This window comes from Esox lucius, chromosome 3, assembly GCF_011004845.1.
Source record: "Esox lucius isolate fEsoLuc1 chromosome 3, fEsoLuc1.pri, whole genome shotgun sequence".
Lineage (NCBI taxonomy): Eukaryota > Metazoa > Chordata > Actinopteri > Esociformes > Esocidae > Esox > Esox lucius.
In genome coordinates this window covers 4,666,890-4,692,153 of record NC_047571.1, presented here as the reverse complement: position 1 = coordinate 4,692,153, position 25,264 = coordinate 4,666,890, and the positions used below count along the sequence as shown (strand labels likewise).

At 42.1% G+C, this 25,264-nt stretch overlaps 1 protein-coding gene across 2 annotated transcripts in view; it reads right to left on the bottom strand.

Annotated features, from left to right (window-relative positions):
* The window catches only part of LOC105018053 (glypican-5), a 179,959-nt gene that overhangs the window by 95,977 nt on the left and 58,718 nt on the right, over nt 1-25,264 (bottom strand). Inside the window, exons 4-6 of one of the 2 annotated variants that reach the window (XM_034291477.1) lie at nt 17,820-17,989; nt 16,213-16,272; nt 15,324-15,446 (exon numbers count right to left, since the gene is read on the bottom strand). In XM_034291477.1, coding sequence (XP_034147368.1) covers nt 15,324-15,446; nt 16,213-16,272; nt 17,820-17,989 — 353 coding nt within the window. The remainder of the gene's footprint in view (nt 1-15,323; nt 15,447-16,212; nt 16,273-17,819; nt 17,990-25,264) is intronic. The other variant, XM_034291478.1, reaches the window with a different exon arrangement.

The window sequence follows — 25,264 nt, the reverse complement described above, 5'->3', positions numbered from 1 at the left end:
TGAGGACCAGCAGAAGGCACTGTTCCCTACGGTTTTAAAAAACTCATCCCACGACAGTCAGGGGGACGTTGCCCGGAGGGTCCTGTCTTTTGATTGGGACCTTAAAACAGGTATCCTGACTCTCTGTGGTCAATAGAGAACCCACTGCACTGAATAAATTAGTAGGGGTGTTAAGGTTGCTGTCCTGGCTATATTTCCAATCTGGTCCACATAGAAGACTCATGGTAAGCTTTCGGTTGACTCAATGTGTAAAGTACTAACACATTTATGCCACCAATAATTAATTGACGTTGCTGTGGATATGAGTGTCAGCAAAATTACAAATAAACAATTCTAAACATGAGCTTTAGGATGTAGGCAGGCTGAGAGCGGTTGTTTTTCTGCTGCTTTCTCTAGGAACAATGACTGTGAAACCATTGGCTTTTCTGCCTCTCGGGTCAAATCTGACCGAAACAGATCCAAGTTTCTTCTCCTGAAACGCTAACCTCAACTGTAGCAGGAAAAATCTGACCTGAGATCTAGAAGTCTCTACTGACGTGCCAGCAGGTGGCAGCATTGACTTGACATATACAAACTTGAAAGACAGATGTGTGTGTAAGAGTGCATGCCTGTGTGTGTGTGTGCGCGTGTGTATGTGTAAGAAAAGGAGTTACAGTGCTAAAGCAGCTATGACAGGCTTCTCCCACCACATGCCGAGCAGAGCACAGATAGCTGAGGTTGTGGGGGCAGACTGGTCCAGGGGGGTCATGAGTGTTTGGGTGGGGGCAGTCTATGGGTGGAAGAGGGGGATGTCAACTAATACCTGGTGTGGTTGGACCACCTGTCTCAAAGTTTGCCCCCAGACCGGTTTGTGTGTGTGTGGGCGCATGTGTGTGTGTCTGTTTGCACTAGCAATTTGCTGGTTAACACCAGTTACTTAAACAGCTATGGAAAGATGTACATACAGTACATACATAAAATGACTCTATACAACTCCTTACAATATCTCAGAGAAGGAGAGTGAGAAAGAGAGGAAGAGACAGGGAAAGAGACAGAGAGAGAAAGAGATGAGAGAGAGAGGGGGGAAATTTGGGACAGACAGAGAATGACATTCCCATTCCTAATGTATACATTACTTAAAACAATGGGGGCACTCAACTCAGGCACTTAACCATTGGCTTCACCACGCACATACACCAGAGTGGGCTTTGGGAGTATGAAGGTGTTGAGTGAGGGGTGCAGGGATTACACACTGTCAGCTGCTGTAGGGGCACAGAAGAACGCTGCTCTAGCGTTTAACACCCCCACACATGTGCACACACACACACACACACACACACACACACTCCACTGAAGACAGTAAAGCCATATGTGAACATTCAGTTCTGGACGGATCTACAGTTATGCTCAAAAGTTTGCATACCCTTGAAGAATTGATAATATATGTACCATTTGCAAAGACACCATGGGTGAGCAGGCAAAACACGTCTTTTATTTCTTATGTGATTGACATTCAACTGTAGGTTATAACAGAATGGCACAAAATGGCACAAAAATTAACTGACCCCTGTTCAAACACATACCATTAGTTCTTAATACTGTGTATTGCCACCTTTAGAATCAATGACAGCGTGCAGTCTTTTGTTATAGTTGTCTATCAGGTCCTGAATTCTTGCAGGTGGTATAGCTGCCCATTCTTCTTGGCAAAATGCCTCCAAGCCGTGCAAAGTCTTTGGTTGTCTTCCATGAACTGCATTTTTGAGATCTCCCCAGAGTGGCTTGATGATATTAAAGTCAGGAGACAGTGATGGTCACTCTAGAATCTTCACCTTTTTCTCCTGTAACAACTGGAGGATCAACTTGGCCATTGTGCTTAGGATCATTGTCGTGCTGGAAAGTCCAAGTGCGTCCAATGCGCAGCTTTGGTGCAGAAGAATGCAAATTGTCTGCCAGTATTTTCTGATAACATGCTGTATTCATCTTGCCATCAATTTTCACAAGATTCCCTGTGCCTTTAGAGCTCACACCCCCCCAAAACATCAGTGAGCCACCGCCCCACAGTGGGGATGGTATTCTGTTCACTTTAGGCCTTGATGACCCCTCTCCAAACATAGCACTTATGGTTGATACCATAAAGCTCTATTATGGTCTCTTCATTCCAAATTATAGTGTGCCAAAAGCTGTGAGGCATGTCAAGGTGTTATTGGTCATATTGTAACAGGGCTTTTATGTGGTATTGGCACAGTAAAGGCTTCTTTCTGGCAACTCGACCATGCAGCTCATTTTTGTTCAAGTATAGTCGTATAGTGCTCCTTGAAACAACCATATCGTCTTTTTCCAGAGCAGCCTATATTTCTCCTGAGGTTACCTGTGGGTTTTTCTTTGTATCCCAAACAAAGTCTTCTGGCAGTTTTGGCTGATATCTTTCTTGGTCTACCTGACCTTGGCTTGGTATTAAGAGATCCTAGAAATGTCCACTTCCTAATAAGTGTTTGAACAGTACTGACTGGCATTTGCAAGGCTTTGGATATCTTTTTATATCCCTTTCCATCTTCATTAAGTTGTATTACCTTGTTACGCAGGTCTTTTGACTGTTCTTTTCGGCTCCCCATGGCTCAGTATCTAGCCTGCTAAGTGCATCCACATGAGAGCTAAAAAATCCATTGACTATTTATACACAGACACTAATTGCAATTTAAAACAAGTGTGGGAAATTCACCTTTAATTGCCATTTTCACCTGTATGTTGTCACCTTGTGCGTCTGTAACAAGGCCAAACATTCAAGAGTATGTAAACTTTTGATCAGGGCCATTTGGGTGATTTCAGTTATCATTATGATTTAAAAAGAGCCAAACAACTATATAATAATAAATGGCTTCATATGATCACTATCCTTTAATAAAATACAGCTTTTTCCAAATCAATGCCAACATTTCACAGTTTCTGCCAGGGAATGCAAACTTATGAGCACAACTGTATACAGCCATAATCACAATTACCTGATGCTCTGGCTCAAAGGAAGCCCAGGAAAAACAGTTACTTAGCAGGCGATATGTACAGAGACGGTTAGAGAGGATGATGGGGAGGAATAACTGTGAACAGGGGGGGCACATGTCTGTGTTAGTTGGGTGGGGGGTTCACTGACGAACAGGTGACACTTGTCTAAAAGGCTCCATTGACAGTAGATTGTTGAAGGGCCAACTGTAGCTGATGACTACTGGGGTTATAAATAGAGTTAGCACATGGTCGGGCTGTCATACAGCACCGGCCTTCTCAGTCTGGCAATGAATCACTTGAAACTAGTTCTGGACCAGGGAATTACATGGCCTTTTGTCCATATTTGATCTGAAATGGCTTGGTTAGTTTCCTGATTTCCATCTTCTCACTCCAACTTTTGATGTCAAATTTAAGTCAAACTTGTTTGAGTAACACTGCTGACATGATAGTGTAACCCTTTTGTTGCTGTAAGGCATTACAGTTTGACTCAGTCAGTATCCTTCCACCTGCCTCTTAACGTATGGTAGTGATGCATTTACATAGGTTGTGGAAATTAGCTGCACATGTGTACTAAGCATGCTGCATAGACACAGTCGCATTCCCACTCCTCATTGATATGCATTATCCATTATCTAAATTTACAGGTAAACTATACTTTTGGGAATTGTTTTATAGTGCTTTGTATGCATTCTGATTAACATACTTTCACAGCTATTGATATCATATTGATTACAAAGATGTTATGGTTTTATCGTCTTAGATATGCTAACTCGTAGTGAGTACCTTTGTAGAGCTAAACGAGAAGTCTGTCTCAAGTGCCTTTTATATCGAGTGTTTAGTTTCAGAGAATGTTAGGCAGTGCCGTTTTTTTTTTGCACCTTAAGCTCTGATTCATGTGTACTACTTAAGAAATGTTATTTCACTGCATAACATAGGTTGTGGAAATTACCTGCACATGTGAACTAAGCATGCTGCATAGAAACAGTCATATTCCTGCTTCTCATTGATAAGCATCGCCATTATCTAAACTTACAGTATCGGTGCCTGTTGCTGTTTGACATCTGAAAACGGTTCGTTCATTGCTCTGAATTCTTGGAACCCTCAGACAGACATATCTGCACCTCACACAGTTTTGCTCTCCCAATCAACTGAGGATTCAACATCAAGTGACTTGAATCTTCTTCAATTTTAAGAGGCACTACAATCTGTTTGTGAAGTGTGCACACCTTTATTTATGTTTTATTTCAAAAGTACTGGTACTGCACAGGTTTCATTAATTCTTAAGATGAAATTAATCAACTGTACCTTATGTATGTGATTTTGTATTACATAATTCTGTTCACTAAAAGAAAAAACAAAGTGCTTTCTTGTCTGTTGAGGAACATGCTGCCCAATTTTAAGAACTCTTTTAAAACACCAATTTTAGGGTTACAATACTATAGACAAACTGGCATTCAGGCTAGCTCACACACTTAAGTAACAAGATTGACATGATAGCACAATCAAACTGGCATTCAGGGTAGCTCTGGTATGAAAGACTGTTAAAGATAACAGCTGATGTCTTGAGTAGCTCTTTGGAAGGGAGCCAAATGTTAGAGGCCATGTTGACCAGAAGTAGATGCGGTTTTATAGTCACAAATATGAGAACTGCATCATGGGGAACAGAGCAGAAGCGATCGCCTCTCATTCTCCGGTTCTTTGATGTGTGTTCAGCATGGCGCTATGCGGGATTTAGCTAGAGGTCCAAATGTTTATCCGCATTTCCTGTCTAATTGGAAAATGTCAAATAGAGCTCTCCCTGTTGGAGTTAGTTCTCTTCCGTTTCAGATGTAATAAATAAAACCCAATGCCTTTTCATTTCAACTCCACATCTTTAAACCTCTTGGTGTTTATTTGAATGCAGTTCAAAGGGCATGGTAAATCCTCCCCCAAACGTCCGCTTTGATCCAAACATGGCATCTGTGTGCGTGTGTAGCCAGGTGGACATAGTAATATGGACCTATGGCAATTAACTATTTTGGGGAAGCTTGCATGCGCAGGCAAATTGCATAACACACACACATCTTTACAACATAGCTACTGTTTATCTGACTAACTCTGACTACCCCAACTGCGAACTACATTATGTCAGCCATTCACTGAGCCCCTGTTTTTGAAAGTTGTGGTGTCTGAGTGTGTGTGATGATGGTACATTGAGCGACTGATTCCACTGTCCAGACAACACAAAATCCTACCCGGTGTGTGGGTTTACAGTAATCTAAGCCCACAGAGAAATAATTCCATGGATTCCAGGCCTGTTTGGGGTGGTGTGTATGTGACTGGAACCCGCAGAGCCTCAAGGGGAATGTGGGTGCTCCACACGGAAGAGTAACAGGAATGACAGGTCACATCCTCCCCCTCCGCGCGCACACACACACACACGCACACATGCACACATACGCACACACACAGACTATTAATTTCACACACACAAACACCCAAGCACCTTCCCTCCCTGCTGCCAATCACTTCAACTCAGAGAAAGGACCCCCCCACCATCACATACACACACACACAATCTCCTCTGATAATTCCATTCCACTGAAACCATAGACCAAAGCCAAACCAAGGAGAGAAGAGATACATCTACCAGTCCTTAAAAGTGATATCATTCATTAATCATATAATGTGACTCATTTATGGTATTATATGGAAAAGATGAGCTCAACTTTATCTCCAGTTCCAACCCTAAATCCCTGGACCATGCCTGGACCAGGCTGCCATGACTGGGAGTGTTGGAGCCGAACAGCCTGGCCTTAACACTGGTCCTCATCCAGCAAGTATTTTCCTGTGCCACCCGTTGGTAATGTAAATCTCTACGAACAATGTGAATGAGCAAAGCCGTGTGCAATGAGACTGAAGAACTCCTGACCCAGAAAAACTCCTGGAGCCGGGCCAATGATATCTAATCATTCATATATAATGGGCTTGTCTGAAGTTGAATGATATTCCCTACTAGACCTTGGTCAAATAAATGCAATACTTGATAGTCTGAGATGCGCTTGATTTAGCTTGGAATTTCGACTTTTGGAACATTCCATCGGATACATCGTAGCGGGCAAATTAAATCAAGCGAATAGGCTGAGGTAGTCCAAAGCATTTAGCATTTATTTGACCCAGGTTTGACTCACACACCAACCTCACACAGTTTCAGGTGTAAATCAGTAAAATCCCTGTTTCATTGTTTAGTGAACCACATACAAACTACTACGTAGCTACGAAAGGAATCTCTTCATTTCAGTTGCATTGTCTTGTTATGATAGAGGATAAATCTGATCTAATGCTGTTAGGTTTTCATCAGTGCCAATTGTGCTCTCTTTGTGTGTTTGAGTGTGTGCGCGAGTAGAATTGGTATAACATGGTGACAATATTGGAGTTTTATCTGTCCTTTTGTGAACACGTTTAGTCACATTCGGGGGCTTACATAAAGGAATAGTTGAGGATTGGTGACCTCACCAATATCCAGGGTCAAAATGTGTCTTAGGAGACAAAGAGGAAACGCACCAAGATCATGGCATCCAACCAACTATTTATTCCTCCTACATCAATCAATCAATTCAATTCATTTATAAAGCCCTTTTTACATCAGCAGTTGTCACAAAGTGCTTTTACAAAACCCCTTAAACCCCAAGGGGCAAACAGCATCCATCCAACCCCCCAACCATCTATTCCATTTCTTTCTCTCTCTCTCTTTACATCTCATCTTTCCCTTCTCTTTAAGCCCATCCCTCCATCTCTTCAATTGAGGACCAAACCTGCCAAAATGTAATTTAATATATCAATAAATATATTTATACATTAAAATATAATAAATCTATTAATCATTGTTATTTCCCTTTTTATTTAATTCCCACATCATTCATTTCTGTATTTATTTATTTTCATATTCATCTCCATAATCTTATATATCTGTATATATTTCTGTATTTATTTATTTCTGTATTTCCTTGTCCTTAAGCTAATGAGGAGGCGGGACTTCAACAGTCAGACGTAACAATAAAGCCCATAGTGGCCGATTAGACTGTGACAGCGGGTGCAGTTTAAGATCCTTGGTACATTTCCATGTTACCAATCAGCATTCCTAGTTTAAGTACATGCATAATTTGTGCATAAGTGACAGGAATTTAGTGCATAGGTGACATGAATACTGTATCGAAAAACCGAGAGGATTTTTCTGAAAACCCCAACATTTTCTCCAAGTGAATAGGCTATGAGAACAGCACGTCTTTGCGGGTCTGTCCGAGGAGTCTTGGCATTGAATTGGGTTAATTTCAGTGCCAGTTTATAGGACCAGCCTTGTAATTTAAGGATTTTTGGGAAAATACAATTGCTTAAATTACTATGCACTGAAAAGACGTGCCGTTTTCGTAGCCTATTCACTTGGCTAAAATGACATTATGTTTTTCTAAAAAATCCTCTCTGTTTTTTGATACCTTATTCATGTCACCTATGCACCTTATGCTTCAACTAGGAATAGTGATTTGCAACATGGGGACGTGCCAAGGATCTAAAACAGCACTCACCGTCCTCACAGTCTGATTCTATCTGCCGCTCTGGGCTTGATTCTTCTGGGCGTGATTGCTACATCTGACTGCTGAAGTCCCGCCCCCTCATTAGCTTAAGGACAAGGACATACAGAAATAAATAAATAAACAAATAAAATAATACGGAAACAGATGAATACAGAATTAAAAGAATATGTGAATAAATAAATACAGAAATGAATGAATACAGAAATAAATAAATGCAGAAATATAAGATTATGGAAATGAACATAAAAATAAATAAATACGGAAATTAATGATCAAGGAATTAAATAAATAGAGAAATAATATTGATTAATCCTTTATTATGTTTTTATGTATAAATGTATTTATTGATTAATTAATTTATTTCTAATTTTGGCAGGTTTGTTCTTCCATACTCTTCATGCATCCATCTTTTTCTGTTTCTTTCCCTCTCTCTCCCTCCCTTTGTCCTTTTGTTCTCCTCTTCCCGATAGCTTCTACCTCCCTCCCTCCCTCTCTCCCCCCACCCTCCTTCATACATCTTACCCTCCCTTCCCTCTCTAACTAATGTAAATCCCTGCCAGTAGAAACATTGTGAAGTGCTATGAAAGCATGTCAGTCCTGTGCAGAGAGTTCTAGTAAAGTAGAAAGTAAGGTCCATTTAAAACGGTTGATTACATTTCTTGAGCACATCCAACTAACATTGCACACAGCTCCAAAGAATGCTATAACACTCCCAATAAACGTTCTATACGGATGTGCAAGTTATTGCAGGATACGTAGGGAACTGTTACTAGAACACTATTTGGGACTGACATGCTTTTATAACATTTCACAATGTTCCTAATGGCAGGGATTCACATTAGTAAGAAAGGGAGGGTATGATGTATGAATGAGGGAGGGAAGCATGAAGAAAGAGGAGGGTGGAGAGAGAGCATGGATGTACAAAGAAACAGAGTGAGAGAGGAAGGCATGATGAGTGAGAGAAAGACATGCAGAAAGACGGGGATTGCTGGTGAGAGAGGTGCGAGCTAACCCTAACCCTAACCTTAGCCCTAGAGGTGTGAAGAGAACAGGGGTGGAAAGAGGAATGGAACGCAAGAAGGAGAAAGGGATGAAGTGAGAGAAAGAGATGGAGAGAGAAGGATGGGTTGGAACCCATTTCTAACTTTAGGAATTTAGAGAAAAACTTATGATGTTACCCATGAATGGACTATTTACACAATACACATTCAATGTAATACTAAGGTATAAGACAGAGACATGTATGTGTCAGTATTGATCAGTAAACTGTAAAAATGATCACCTGTGATCAGCCAATCTTCAGTGATTCCCGACAGACATGAGCAGTCTTCCATTTGTATCAGTGCTGGTTTTAGGTCACAAGTGTTCGCCTGACCCTCCTTGTGTACTGACAACTTGACCGGAAAATGTAATGATGTGTGTAGAATGATTGGACATCTATTCATTGTCTGTATTCTTGTAGACCTATTAGGCTCCTTTCTAATAAGCTAGGTGCAATGACATTCAGCACAGCATTGTGTTTCAATGGATTCAATTTGATAATGTGCAACTAAACAGATGTAAAGAGAAAGGGAGAGATACAGAGGTATTAGGACAGAGGGCCTATTCACACTAATACTCAGTTCGATTAACAAGATTTTTCCCAGATTAGAATTGGCTATTCATATGCTTATATTGTAAACAGGTACTCTTGCATACTTTCACTGCAATTCAATGTTTTGGTTGTAATGAAACATTGTTTCATTTACTTTTGTCAGTCAAACAGATGAAAGTGTCCATTTACTGTCTGCTAACATAACTAATAACAATTATCACTCAATGGGGGGATAATGGGGGAAGACAGGTTCTAATATTCTAATGTTGCATACCTGGCAATCATTTTTGATCAGCCCACAAACTTGAAGAGAAACTCTCTGCATTACACCTGCAGCCACAATGATTCATATCTTGGGTTGTGCATGCCTCTGTACAAGAAACATGGATGTTCCTGCTTTTTGGTACTAATAGTAGCTAATATTGAAAAAGCAAAATTATTTGAAAAAGCATTTGTTATTTGAGAGACAGATGAACAACACATGTCTTTTCCAGTTAGCTTGAGGCAATGTAGAATTGTTTCTACATTGTGTCTTCAAACGCTTAAAATAAAAATAGTGACAGAATGACATCCCCACTAGTGCATTTCAAAAGCCGACATGTTTTATGGTTGGGACAGATTGGACAGCTGAAAGTGTTCATGCTTTGATCGTAATATTTTGCAACATTAGCTTACTTTCAAACAAAAGATGACAAAGAGGGATTTTTCTGAAAACCCATATAGCTTAACCCTAATTGATCCCAGGTAACTGGAGTAAATAAGAATGTGTTCTTAGCATATTTACTCTGTATACATATCCGCTAAATGACTAAGAAGATCCATGTTAATCATTAAGTCAAGTCAGTTGGTCGGTCGGTCAGTCAGTCCATCCCTCTCTTTCTATCACCCAATCCTCTCTTTCTCATCCCTCTGGTAAAATGTTGACAAAAAAACTGTACACTTTCTATTTAAATTTGCATCAGGAACGCATTGTACCAACTAAGTTCAGCAATAAGCATAAAGTTCAGAAATTATTTGTTGCTTTGAGCATAAGGTTTAGATCGTTTGCTAGCTTGCTTGTTTGGTTAGTTACCTACTTTTTTACGCAAACAATCCAAAATGTAACAACATTCTTCAAGAAATGATAACTATATTATACGTCAAATGAAAAGCTTATTTTAAAATGTTTAATTTGACACACAAATACCCAAACAAAATGTTATTTCATGGTTATGGTATTTTTGTTCTGTGTTTGACAGTCATGGAAAAAAGGCTAACTAGTGCAGCCCACAACATTTTGAATATGTTACACTAAAAGCTACCCAACAATAATATTATCTACAATACACCCAGAGACAATGTACAGGTGCATCTCAAAATATTAGAATATCGTGGAAAAGTACATTTTCTTCTGTAATTCGAATCAAGAGGTGACACCTTCATATGTTCTAGAGTCATTACACATAAATTGAAACATTTTAAGCCTTTTTTGTTTAAATTTTAATGAGTACAGATTACAGACTGTGGAAATCAAAAATCCAGTATCTATTCTATATTAGAATAAAACATTTACAATACAGACATTTCGACCTAAGAAGAGCTCTAACAAGCTTATTAACTCAAAACACTGGCAAAGGATTCCTAATGTATGTTTATTTATGCACTCAATACTTGGTCGGGGCTACTTTTGCACAAATTACTACATCAATGCGGCGAAGCATGGAGGTTACCAGCCTGTGGCACTCTGCTGAGGTGTTATTGATCATGAAGAGTGTCTGTAGTGAAAGTTTCCTACGTTACCTTGGAAAGTGATGGTCGACAAGTAGCCGAGTGGTTGGTGTCATGGGTGAAGAGAGTTGAATAGTTGTTGTATAATTACAATGGCAATATAAGCAGTTGGTACTCAGTGCACCATGTGATAGTTGGTTGTGTGGGCGGCTATATGGTTGGAACTACAATTCTAGATGAACAAAACAAGGCAAAACCTATTTTTCAGGCTAAATAAAGCTAGCTATCCTAACATGACTTGCTAAGGGACAGATTGATGGTGTGACAACCACATATGGGGTAAGAGAGAGAGACCCAAAAGATAGAAAAGCTCAGTTCAGAACAGACTTTTGATCAGAGCTAGTATGTAGACTTCCAAAGCCAAAACACACTGGTATGTAAGATATCCCCTGAATTTCAATGAAAATCACTCTACCTAAATCCTCAGAATGAATTAATCTCTGTTTATGTCCCGCCCAAAGTCTTCAGAATGACCACAGTGTCCACAGCTCTCTCTCTGTTTCTATCCCTCTTTCTTTCTCAATTCATTAAATTTAATGTATTTTTGCTCTACATATCTCAATTTCAATTAGATTTCTATTTGTCTTGGGAAACATTTGTTAACATTGCCAAAGCAAATGGGAAAAAGTAACAAATAATAAATAACTTAAAAATACTGAGTAAATACCAAGTAAACATAAGTCTCTCTGACTTTTGATCAATTCTTGTAACTTAATATATCTTTTTCCTCTTAGTCTCTTTTTGTCTCACTGCAATTACGCGGCGACTTAGCAATTTACCAGATGCTCTCATCCAGAGTGACTTATAGTTAGGGCTTAATTTAATTAAACCTGCACTGTAGTATTTTCGCCGAAGATTTTTTTCCCATGGTCAAATAAACAAACAGACTGGTCTTAAGTATTGTTTAAAATCTCTCTCTCTTAATCTCTCTCAACCCCTCCACTCCAGGTTGCTCCCACATTTTGAGTGACAGGAAGTCACTGGTGGTGACATACGTGTGTTTGTGTCTGCATCACAGCTATTGGTTACTATAAGTGTGTTTGTGTGCATGTGCGTGAGTGTGTAACTGTTTGTGTGTGTGGCAACGCTGTGGTTACTCCGAGAGTCCAGACAGGCATACATTTCTATGTTTACGTACGTGTGTACATTGTGTGTGTGTGTGTGTTTACATTTAGAGTGAAACATTGACATATCGGAAAGAAAGACACAAAGAGAAAGATGATAAAAAATGGACCGAGACTGATAGAGTGATATACACGAGTGATAGAGGTGAATTCTTGTGCAGCAGTCAACCTCCAGAATGAGTACCAGATGTCAGAGCAATAAACAAACAGATTGTCATAGCCTTCTAGTTACGTGGGGCATTCAGGAGACACTAAAGTCACGTGTTGTCCTCCACACCGAACACATGGCTTAACAATCAGCTCTGAGGTATCCCACTCTAACATTTACCTGTCTACTGTACCAAACACTCCCAACCTGACCCCTCCTCCTCACACAACATATCAGTAGGCCCTGTGTTGGGCTTGGTGCAGGGTGGCCTTTGTCAGACCGGTGTGGGTGTATGTAGTGGGAGGCCTCAAAGTAATTGTTACCCCGATTGGCAAGGGCCACAGCTCTCGTGGAGCAACAGGTGGCGGTGCTTTGCGGGCGACAGATGCACACTGTGAGGCCAGGTTGGGCCTGGGGGAGAGATGGAAGTAATATTGTCACATGGGGTTGTGTGGGTGCCTGTATTGACGCCAATATAAGATTCTTTGGGCTAGCCCATCCTGTTGTGACAGATGGGATTTCATCAGTTCATGGAGACGTTAGCACACTCATGAATCTATGCGCACACACATCCTATTTGCATTCCAAATCCTATCTATTCTGAATCCTAACCCTAATGTTAACATTAACCTTACCCTAATCCTTAACTGTAAACATTTCCTAGAAACCTAACCTTAACTCCAAACTCTAAACCTGACCATTAACACCTAAACCAAACAAGGACCTTTGATGACCATTTCATTCTCAAGTATAGTTAAACAACTTGTGTACACACACAAAGAATCAGTCTTTCTCCAGCCCACCTGTCATCAGAGGTTAGATTTGAGAGAATTTAATCCACAGTGTCTTCGACATACTTTGAGGCATTAGTGTGTGTGTGTGTGTGGATACTCTGCAAATGAATAAGTTGTCAAACTTAGATATACAAATTGTGGTGACATATTGAGTGCACAAATTGTAATGGGACAGAACAGTGAGTGTTGTAATCTGGGAAGCATACTAAACACCTCCTCTGCCCTTTTCTCCTCTCCTCTGATCTTCCCTCCTCTCCTAAACCACATTATCCTCTCGTCTCCCGTCCTCTCTTCTCTGCTTTCTTCCCATCCCCTCTCCTCTGTTTTCCTTTTCTTTCTTTCTTCCTCTCTTTTCTCCAGTGGGTTTGCCGGTGTTGGCCAGGACATTCCCATGCAGGGTGGGTGAGTGTCTACAGTACCCCATGGCACCAGTCTTTCCCATACCACCTCACAGGATGGTCTTTGTTTCCACCCTCCAGGCTTTGGGGGTCCCCACGGCAGGGCTGTGCCTCAAACCACTCTCTCCACAATGGGCCTTTATCCTGCCAAGCCCCCCCCCCCCACCACCACCAACAACCTTCCCTGCCTCTCAACTCCCACCCCTCTAGTTGTGGTCAGGGACACATTGGCAAGAGAGGGGGCACCGACAGGGGCAAACCCCCTTTATACCCTGCCCTGTCTCTCTCTCTCACTCACACACATACACACACACACTCATTAATGGTCACACACTTCCCATACAAAGCCATATGAGAACTTCCTGACTTCGCAATCAAGGGTTAACAGTGCAACATGAGACCAAATAGTGAATTTCTCAGTTGATACAGTGATTTACTGAAATGAAGTATAGGTCAGTTATCTCATCATGACAATATGTATGTTTTTTATCTCTCTCGTATGCAGGCTGCTGAAGATCTCTTGCCTTTGAAAGTATTACATGAGCTATGTCTTTTCAAAGCTGAGAGCTGACTTCACTTCAGTGTCTGGTTGACTGTTCCAGCACACTCCATGACACCTCTTTAACTCTTCTCTCTGCTCTCCACACACCTCTGCACTAACACTGTTGTTGAACCAGAAAATAATGAGGATGGTCTCAAAAAAAAAAGCATACTGTCAGAATGCTTGACACACGTGGCTTCACTAAGTGAAGCTCTAAAAATGCATTTTAGAGCTGTCCTCTCCTCTGTTTTTCTTTCTTCTCTCCATATCCCAGTCTGTCTTCCTCTCAGTCTGTCTAAATCCTACCGTTGCCAGAGAAGAGAGAAAATAGTTCCCTTCATCAGACGCATATTGGCCTCTGCTCCCACAGTCCCCATGGGCCAGGCACTGAGGTATGCTCCATGGGCCAAACTAAAATGGCACAGAGAACACACCCATTCTATCAAACAATGGCCACTGGCCAAAGAAGTGTTTGTGTGTGTGTCTGTGTCTCTCATTCATTTGTGTTTTGTGTGTTTGCGCATGTGTGATTGTATCACATTCAGTCATGTGTATGTGTGTAACCATATTCAGCTGTGTACATTTGAGTGCATAGGGCTCACTTCATTCTCCCCCACTGAAAAGACCCCTGCCAATGCAGGACAGTGGAAGCCTTCCAGTGGGAAAATATAGGCGTCTTCTCATGTGCCTGACATTTATACTATTCCATGTGTAAATCTCAATGTAATGTATAGGATAATCCCTCTTAATGAACACAGGCCAGAATCTCACAATTACTTGTTTGACTCGGTGGGAATTCAAGATTTCTCTCTCTCTCACTTTCTATTTCTCTTTTCTTCACTCTTTGAACAGTCAAAACTGATCGAATCCTGCCAAGATTTGGGGTTGCCATGGTAACCAGAACCAGGCAGGGGCCAGGGCAGGACTCGGTGTTGTCATTATGATACACGGGAGAGAACGCTCTAGAATGGCTTACGAAGCCCTTCCAGAGAGAGAGACAAGAACTTAAAGAACAGCATTCCCTCTGAGCTGTCCGACCTGGACACACACAAACGAACACACATTCAAGTCTAGATGATGAGTGGCTGTCACACACAGAAAAGAGGATCAATAGCCACACCCCCTAAATCAGCACGGAACAAACAGCTCATAAATTAAAAAGAGAAAGCAGACAAAGACAGAGAAGGGAGTACTTCTTCCAACGGGGTGAAAGACGCTTCTAACGACTTCTGCGTTCCCTCACTGATTAAAACCAGCTTCATAAAAAACACACAGACATATTACACCAACACACACAAATGGCTCAGACACTGGATAGGGGTCTCTTCATTTCAGTTCCCGTGTGTTATTATAATGACAGACAGATGAACCGGATCCAAAGAGAACAGGTTGAGGTCTGTCCAGTCTTACCTTTCCACTACGTCATCTCCGCTCCAGCAGGTGAAGTCTTCCACCACCATCTCTCCCTCGCACAGCATCTCTGGCAACGCGGCAAAGAAGGACTTGTAGCGTTGGATGTAGGTCAGAAACTCCCTGGGATGGAGAGAAGCAGAATGGACAGAGCGAGATGGAGGGAAAAAGAACGAAGGGATGGTTGTCAGAGCAAGGACAGTCAATCGGTACTGTATTAGAAAAACGCTTGCTCCTCATGGTGCAAATATGATCCACAGCACTATACTACCCACAATGTATCTTTGCATTTTGGTGAATTGGTCACTTGAATTTGACTAACAGTGAAATGCTTTGATTATGACAGAGAAACTAAGCGCATCACCATTATTACATTGATGGGCTACGTTTCTGATTAATTAGTTCTTAAAACGCAACATTGACAACCCTAATGTAGATATTTTGATTAGTGACAACTTGGCCAGAAAATTGCAGAATTCTGAGCTGGCGCTTGATAAAGCCATTCGAAGGAATGAGGTCATTATGCCAAGTTAAGAGGACCGCATTAATTATATGACCCTATGAGTGTGACAGTGATCCTCACAAATATAGACAGACTTTCAAAGGGTTACATCATATTATTTATCACCTAAAACCCATGGCAGAAACACACACATAGACAGACAGACATGAAGACAGACATTCCTATCCCTTGTGAGATAGATAACCAATACTGATGAAAACATCAGCCGTCACACAGAAACAGAGAGAAAGATTCGGAGATACAGGGAGAGATACAGCGATAATGACAGACGGATAAGATTGACAGAACAGACAGAGAGATTACCTTGACAGACATTAATGTCTGACACTAAGAGAACAGTGAGAGGTGCATGTCAGTCACGCTTACCTAGAGATCTTTTTCAGACTTCTAGGTTTATCGTTCTTGGAGGGTTTCAGGGGGAATGAACTGAGGAGGGATGGAGGGTCCGGTTGAGGGGAGGAGGACGTCACAAGCAGGAGGGATGCAGGGAGAGATTACACCCAAAAGAAAGGGAGGAACAAAAGGAGGTCAAGACCAAACCAGGAGGGGAGGGAGGTAGAGGGGGGGGAAATAGTCAGTTGTTGACCCCTAGAAACAAGGTTCAAGGGTCAGTCATGCACATGCAGAGATCATGGTGGGCCACCCCACACACACACCAGCCCCACAACCCGCACACACCCTGAAAAAACACACCTGTTTGTGTTCAAATTATTGTTAAAGCGAGGAATAAAATGTGCATTTGAGAAGAATGTGGGCGTTTATTTTTCTGAAAATATGGTTGTCTGGAAACAATGAAAAATAATAAAAAGCATGCAGTTAATTCCCTCCAAGTGAACAAACCCATCACATTTGCCTGGGAGTGTAACTTTCAGTTTGTTTCATGTTATCATAATATAATTATACCAAAAAATAGAATTGTAATATAATACAACTGTTATCCCTCTCTGTTGTTTTCCATTCAAATGTATTCCAGTGGATAATGGCTTCATGGCCCTGCCGCTGTATAAACTACCGAGTGCGAGGAGGCTGCTTCCCAGTGGGCTTTGGCTATCCTGGCAGAGGCCTGGGTGCTGGGTACTATTGGCATGGAGCACCGCAGCAGCGCCAGGACACGACTGTCAGCGAGACTGGCACCATCGGCTTGATTCATGGACCTGGTTGTAGGGTCCAAAAGGAGACGCTCGTGTTTGTGCGTGTGCTGCCCATGTGATGATAGGGCCTGGTTGGGGTAATGGGAGTCTGGATAAACAGGCCCGTCCCTTTTCATACCCTCCCCCCCCGCACCACACACACACACACACCCTCACTGTCCCAGGGTCCTGCCAGGGCAGTAGACACCAGGGACTTCAGAGGACGAAAAGCCAAACACAACATCCCGTGTCAGCTGTGGGTGATGAATGTGTGACCCACTGTATGTCTGTATGACTGTGTGTGAGTGTGTGTGTGTATGTGCATGTATGTATGTATGTATGTATGTATGAATGTGTGTGTGTGTGTGTGTGTGTGTGTGTGTGTGTGTGTGTGTGTGTGTGTGTGTGTGTGTGTGTGTGTGTGTGTGTGTGTGTGTGTGTGTGTGTGCGTGCGCGCATGTATGGGCAATTGCATATTGTGTCATTTGAAATTGAGCCCAAAAGGCCATCATTCCATCTGTATGATCAATGGTTATCCTGTCATAAAACATACATTATTCTTTTCAGTTTCGTTATAATAATATTGTCCTCTGTCGTCTGGACTGGGTTACATTTCCTTTTCCTCCTCCCAGACATTACAAGCGGCTGACACAGCATGCAAAGCTCCAGAGCCACATCACCCTTGCGTAAATAAAACGCATTTTTAAGCATTTTGACCGAAAACAAACTCTGCGCCTGTGCACATGAGGAGAGAAATGATATTCAGGCATCGAAGAAAGGATCTGACTTGGCCACGGTTTGCCATCTCTCCATCAGCCCTTCCGTCTGTCCCCCCATCCTTACCTCCTCAAGTGGGCTAGTCGTCCCATCAGCTGTTCGGGTGCGGGGATGGAGGGGGGAACGGAGGGGGCGTGGCTGGATGGCGTCCCCGGGGAAGACGTGACCCCTGGGGTGGGGTCGGGGCGGGTGCCAGTGGCCGACTCCTGAGCTGATGGGCCGCACACCTTGTCCACCTGTAGAAGTGGGAGGAAGCGGACAGAGGTCAGCATGTGTCGTCTTTAAGCATGTCCTTGTCCACCTGTAGAAGTGGGAGGAAGCGGACAGAGGTCAGCATGTGTCGTCTTTAAGCATGTCCTTGTCCACCTGTAGAAGTGGGAGGAAGCGGACAGAGGTCAGCATGTGTCGTCTTTAAGCATGTCCTTGTCCACCTGTAGAAGTGGGAGGAAGCGGACAGAGGTCAGCATGTGTCGTCTTTAAGCATGTCCTTGTCCACCTGTAGAAGTGGGAGGAAGCGGACAGAGGTCAGCATGTGTCGTCTTTAAGCATGTCCTTGTCCACCTGTAGAAGTGGGAGGAAGCGGACAGAGGTCAGCATGTGTCGTCTTTAAGCATGTCCTTGTCCACCTGTAGAAGTGGGAGGAAGCGGACAGAGGTCAGCATGTGTCGTCTTTAAGCATGTCCTTGTCCACCTGTAGAAGTGGGAGGAAGCGGACAGAAGTCAGCATGTGTCGTCTTTAAGCATGTCCTTGTCCACCTGTAGAAGTGGGAGGAAGCGGACAGAGGTCAGCATGTGTCGTCTTTAAGCATGTCCTTGTCCACCTGTAGAAGTGGGAGGAAGCGGACAGAGGTCAGCATGTGTCGTCTTTAAGCATGTCCTTGTCCACCTGTAGAAGTGGGAGGAAGCGGACAGAGGTCAGCATGTGTCGTCTTTAAGCATGTCCTTGTCCACCTGTAGAAGTGGGAGGAAGCGGACAGAAGTCAGCATGTGTCGTCTTTAAGCATGTCCTTGTACACCTGTAGAAGTGGGAGGAAGCGGACAGAAGTCAGCATGTGTCGTCTTTAAGCATGTCCTTGTCCATCTGACAGCTGACAAAGAAACAAACTAACAGTTTCATGAAGGGAATGACACAGACACACACAGTATCTACACTCACATTGAAAGAAAGAAAGAAGAGGATGGATGTTGGGCTAATTGAAATGGAGCACGTTCAGATACGTAGATTTTGTGAGAAGACAAGGACAGCAGGAGAGAGTTATTGCCAAGACGACCTGTGCATTTGTGTGAACGTCCCAGAGTTGACTTTCCCCATAGGTAATGATGATCAGTATATCTCCTCTGAAGCCATTAAACTTCTGGTAGCCTCTGTAAGGAGACAGCCAGGTCAGTCAATGACCACCCCACAACCCAAATCAATTCTGTCTCATTGGCTTAAAAGCCTTGGGCCATATTAACTGTTCTCCTATTAGGCAGATGGACAGTCTAATGGTTAACTGGGTGGCAGGGTGGAAAAAAGATATTTACAGATGCTCTATTGTAATTTGATCATCCTTTCATTGGAGGGAATTTCTTTTTCAGCAGAAAAGGCCCTCTTGTATTTCATTAAAGGTTTGAAATGCTTTCTAATTAATATTCTTTTCCACTTTAAAATGTTTGACTTGGTTTGTGAAGATCTATTCACTGCTACAGAAATATTCCATTTAATAAAAATCCAGATACACTTTTCTGCTGCTGCAGGATTATTTTGGTGCGAATTGTAAAACCAGCTCAAATTTTTATATGCCATCTGTATCATTCTAACTGTCTGTTTGGCCCATTGTAACACCAATGTCATTATAAAGGCAATCTCTTGTGAACCATTAGTTCCAGTGATTGATCACGATTTAGGCATGTTTGGGGGAGGGGGGGGGGGTTGCCTGATTTATGCAAGATTTTTGGTACACATGGCATCATGTTCCCCTTGTGACTGAAAGACATTGTAGAGCATTTATAAAGACATGCTTTGACATATTTTCCTATAGTCTAGAATCTACAAAATACTTTTTTAAAATGGTTTTAGGGATTAACTATATGATTAACTATAAGAACAGTGTGAAAATAACACCAAATGTAAAAAATGGCAAACGACCCCTTTAACACATATGGATACAAAACTTAATAGAGCACCTGACGGTAAGCCAATATTCTTATGTTCTGAGTTACCCAAGCACTGAGCTTTACTTACTGCATTCACTGCTGCTGTCATTCATTTCCAACATGTAATGTATTCTATAATTCTAAATGAGGGAGATTTCACACTACAACAGCATAACAAGGCAACCTGTGATTTACAACTGTTCCAATACAGATTTAGGCTCACATGAAAACTATTTATTTGAAAGACGTTTTTGCTCTTCAGACACGGTTTGTTTAATAGAGTATTTTATTTTGGATTGGCCTTTCTATTGCTTCAGTACTCAGATGCAGAAAACATTAAAGACACCACAGGAGGATTTATGCATTCACTCCCACAGTGTGGGACCTGTTTGGAAGTGCTTGCAAACCCTCCAGGCACAAACACATACAGTACACTCACAAACAAACACACACACATGCACAAACTTCCGCCCAGGACCTCCCAAACGCTGTCTGCCCACCAGCTCACTAAACAATGAAATGAACAAAACGTAAACAGGCACTGTCTTTCATGCCAAAAAAGGAACAAGAAAATAAGGAAATATTCCGAAGGTTAAAAGGGGATGACGGAGGGGGTTAGTAAACACCAGAGAAGCAGAAATATTCCAAAGACTTAACGGGGAGGCCTATGTATAGCTGTAGCCCCTGGGGCTAGCATGTGCGTGCGTCCTAGGACGACCAGTCATCACGTGTGCCTAATGAAGGCGGTTTAAAGGTTTCCACATAAAGGCAGGGCTATTCCTGACTGAGTAAGACCTGTTGAGTGACATGGCTATGCCACGAATGAGGTGAGTGGCTGAGGCGCTCACATGTAGCAGAGATACCTACATCTTTGCCCAGAAGGACAGCAGCATGCTAACAGAATGTGAAATTTAAGCTTTTTAATGGATCCACTCATGTGTCACATTTTCACACCACTAAGAAAGTGTCCCATTTCCACATTACTCACCGTAATGCCGACTTTCTTTGATTTTCTGCCTCTCATTCTCAGACTAATTTTTCCATCTCTCTGTGTCTTTCCTCCTGTTTCCTTCACTCCTTATCTCTTTAATTCTCTGCTTCGTTCTCTTTATCTGCCTCTCTCTTTCATTTCAACTGTCTCAGTCTTTCTGTTTATGTCCCCTCACCATGCACTGTATGTTCTCTCTCTCCTTTGGTCAATACAAACATGTCAGCAGCTGTGGAGCACACGAAGGAGGCATAGTGGGTCACTGAAGAGATGGTTGTGTTATTGCTTAACCCTTGAAGTCCCCCAGCACAAACACACACACAAACTCACATACACACACACAAACTCATGTCCGTGCGCCAATGCGCACACACACACAAACACCTTTCTTTTTCTATCCTCATGGGGCCCAAAAAACTAAATTGCATGCTCCCTTGCCCTAATCTTAACCCTAAATCTAACCCCTTATCCTAACCCTAACCTTAACCTAACCCTAATCTAATTAGTTTAAGTAAATATATAGCTCCTGTGCATATGTAACACCCATTGGGTGTTTAGAACTTTTCTCCAAACCTAACCCTGACCTTTACCTCAAAAAAGTAACATTTATGCCTAAACTATAACTAGATGTAACGCCTAACCTTAACCCTAAACTTAACCAACAATGCCTAGGCCTTAAAGAACCCGAAATTCAAACTCAAAAATTAATTGTAAGTTTCACCCTAAACCTAAACCCTGAGCCGGAAATTGACATTACCCTCATGGGGCCCTATAAAATATTTGTAGTAAAGGTTTTACTATAGTTATGGGGACAAAAAAAGTACTGAATTGTCTTTGTATCATGCCATGAGGTTTACAGTTCTTCAAATGGATTAACAAACATTTTAATCATTCACAAGGCGAACACACTGGACCACTTGTAAACATGTAAACTGTCAATAAAATAATCGGTTTTAGTTCAAGAACACTTGGGAAAAGGTTAATGTGGTCTGAATAAGATTTCAGCTTGGCACAGTTTTACAGCATTTTCTGTGTGGCCTGTAACAGTTTTAGGCCAAGTTAAACTAACTAAGCAAAAAAGAGGAAAATGGTCTACCCAGTAGGAGGATTATAAAAATGTAGACTAATTCATGTTGGAAGCTGGCATTCAAAGAAACCTCAACAGCTCAAACAGACAAACACTCACGCACAAATGCACACAAACTGCAGTACACACCAAAACGAATTATATCCTTACAGGCCAGTCTGGGTCCCATTCAGACACCGCAGGACCCGGTTGGGCCTTGGCCAGACGATGCACACTCCTGTTGGGCCTTGTTCAAACCGCCCCCCCCCCCCCAAATCTGATGTGAGGGAAGCGTTCAGGAGGTCTGTAGGTGTGTGTCTGTGTTTGTGGCAGGCCGGGCCGGCAGACTGGGTGGTGTCTGAGGTTGTAAGGTTCACAACACCCCACTATTAATTACAATACACACACACACACCCACACGTGCACAGACACCCATAATAATGGACAACGTCTGCAGCAGATAGAAACAAGAGGTTGTGATCTGTCTTAGACACCGCCAGAAGAAAAGACCAGAGAGTTTTGACAAGCTCCTAAAAGACAAAACCAAACAGACACGACAGCTGTGCACACAAGCAACCTTATACACATCAACACATCCTGAGCTAAGCTGCACAAAGTGACACGACCCACAACGCACACGTGTCCTTTTCTGGTGGGGACGGTACACTGCGTAAAACAAACATCTGCTGCAATATATTTACGACCTGTTCAGAAAATAGTAAGCATTTACATCGGCAGGGTTTATTATGGCGATGTGGATTAGATTTTTGCTAAATCTTTCAGAAGTGTTGCCTTAGCCAACAGAGCTGTTACACAGTCTTCTGCCAAGACAAAACTTTAAACATTCACTCCATGTCAACAACAGTTGTGTATGTTCTGTTCTTTCACTATTACAACAAACCCTGGGTTATATTCATTAGGGCAATGAATTGTAGAAAAGGGCCAGAGGAAGGGAGGGCCTGCCTTAACCTCGAAAGATCTTCCGGGTTATCCATTATGAAACGTTTTTGAAGGGGTTTCAATATAAGGTGTTTCTGTCAGTGAGGCGTCCAACAGTGACTGGGTGAGGTCGCAATTAAAACAGTAATGGAAACGCAAATCAGCCTAACTAATCCCTCAACTAAACACATGACTATGTAAACTAAAAAAGTCTTTGTAGGGAGAATAAACAAATACACAAATAAATATTCAGACAATTTCGGGCCCAGCGAGTGAGGGACAAATGGAAAGAAAAGTCCTAAGAACCTATGATATGAAGGCTGAATCGGCAGTCTAAGCCCACTGACCGTTCAGACGACAGTTTGATGGATGGCAAAGACGACAATGCAAAGATAAATCAATTATCTCCTAACCTTGATGATGGCATGGGTATGGACGAGGAAAGTGCGCGTGTCCCTGCATGTGTGTTTTTAACCACCTGTTCTTTCTCGTTATACATATCTTCAAAAATGTCAGCAATTCCATTTCAGGCATTCCTCTGCCGATTGCCCGGAGAATGAAGGCATAGGATACCATGGTTTGATGCACTTTGCTAAGCTGTTCAGTCAACAGGGAAAACAAAGGCATGTGTTCTGTTTATATTCAGGAAGGGCAATGAAATTGGATTTCCCCTACCCGAGGCAAGACAATGTGTGTTATTATATGTTCTGGGTTCGCATGCATGTGTTGACATGTGTATGTCCCTGTCATTGTAATGAATGTCAGTGTTGACATTCATTACCCTTTTTGTGTGTGTGTGTGTGTGTAAGATTTTTTGCCTGTCACCATACTGAAATAGGATGTGTCTAGCTTATGGTTAATGCTTAAAACTAAAGTTACAATCATGGTAAGGTTTGGGGGTTAGTTTTATGGGCTAGGATTAAGGCTTTTTGGGTTCATGGTTAGGGTTAAGGAATTTTTTTTTGTAAATTTGAATTACCTGTGTCCCTATAAGGATAGTGTGTGTGTGTGTATCTATTAAATATCTATAATCCCATGCACTCTCGTGTCACTGTATCGTCCCTGTCTCATAGGTCCATGTGTATCCTAGGTCTGTTCCGAGGCCAGGGAATTAAAAGGAGAGGAGCAAAGAGCGAGGGAAAGAGCCAGAGAGTGTCCGACCCATCCCAGCTCATCCCAGGCCAGGTTTGGCCCTGAGGGAGTATTGCCTTACTTATGGAGGTGGTGGTCCCAGGGTATCCGCTGGGTTTGTTTATCTAGGAATCAGAACAGGGGAACTTTCTCAGTCACCCCTCTCACATTGCATTTTGGGTAGGGGTGAGAAGGGGGGGTTAAGGGCTGTCCGGTGAGTATGGCCCCTTATTGTCCACTGCTGGCTTTAATTTTGGACTGTGTCTCCTGAAAGGACACTCATTCGATAGCTCAGTTGGTTGAGCGGCGGACTGTGGGTTGATTAAGAGAGTTCCCTGGGTTGCTGATTTAGTCTTTTTATTGGTGCGAAAGGAGTGTTTTCTGGCTAGTTTGGCTTCTTATTTTCCACTGCTTTCCTACTACCAGATCATTTTGAACCATGGGATCAGCAACTGAATCTACCAGTGAATAGACAATTCATAGGTCAGAAAGCTCTATAAAAGGAACGCAGACCTAATCTTCTCTTATGTACACTATCACAAAACATTTTTTTGGATTGCTCAGCTGGTAAATGCAGTAGGTGAAAGTTCTCCCATTATAATTTGTTTCATAACAGGCCATAATGGAATTGTTTAGGTATGTATGTTTTTATGATATGTATGGTTTATCAATAAGGCACCTTGCATTAGCTAAGGTCATTGATGTTCTCTGGCTATTTGGGCCATCTTCCAAAGCTGGTTATTCATTCTGGACAGATGTAATACACACACACTCACATAAACACACACACACAAATGTACACACATCCACTAAACAACCCAAGGGTGTGAAACCATGGGAACAAAAACCCAGTGTCTGCCAGCGCACAGGCCACTGAAGAATAATTTTTCACATTAGAGTCAATACGAAAGTGCTGACTCAAACAAAAATCTCACACTTCTGATAGCTCAGTTGGTAAAGTGGAGGGCTGTTGTTGAAAGTCAGAGAACCTTAGGTTGCTGGTTCAAATCTGAGGCCCAAATTAGGTAGCTTTTTGGCATATATTGACATGGTCAGTCCTGCAACTAGGTTAAAGATAATCAATTGCTTTGTTAGTCAAGCAACCACTCCCTTACAAAAAATATTGGATGTCAAATTACATTTATGTTGTTTTTGTGGATTCATTAAAGGTTAATTATACTCAGTGTGTTGAACATAATGAATTCATGCTCCTCTGTTGGTGATGTCCTAATGAAGGGTGATGTACGAAAT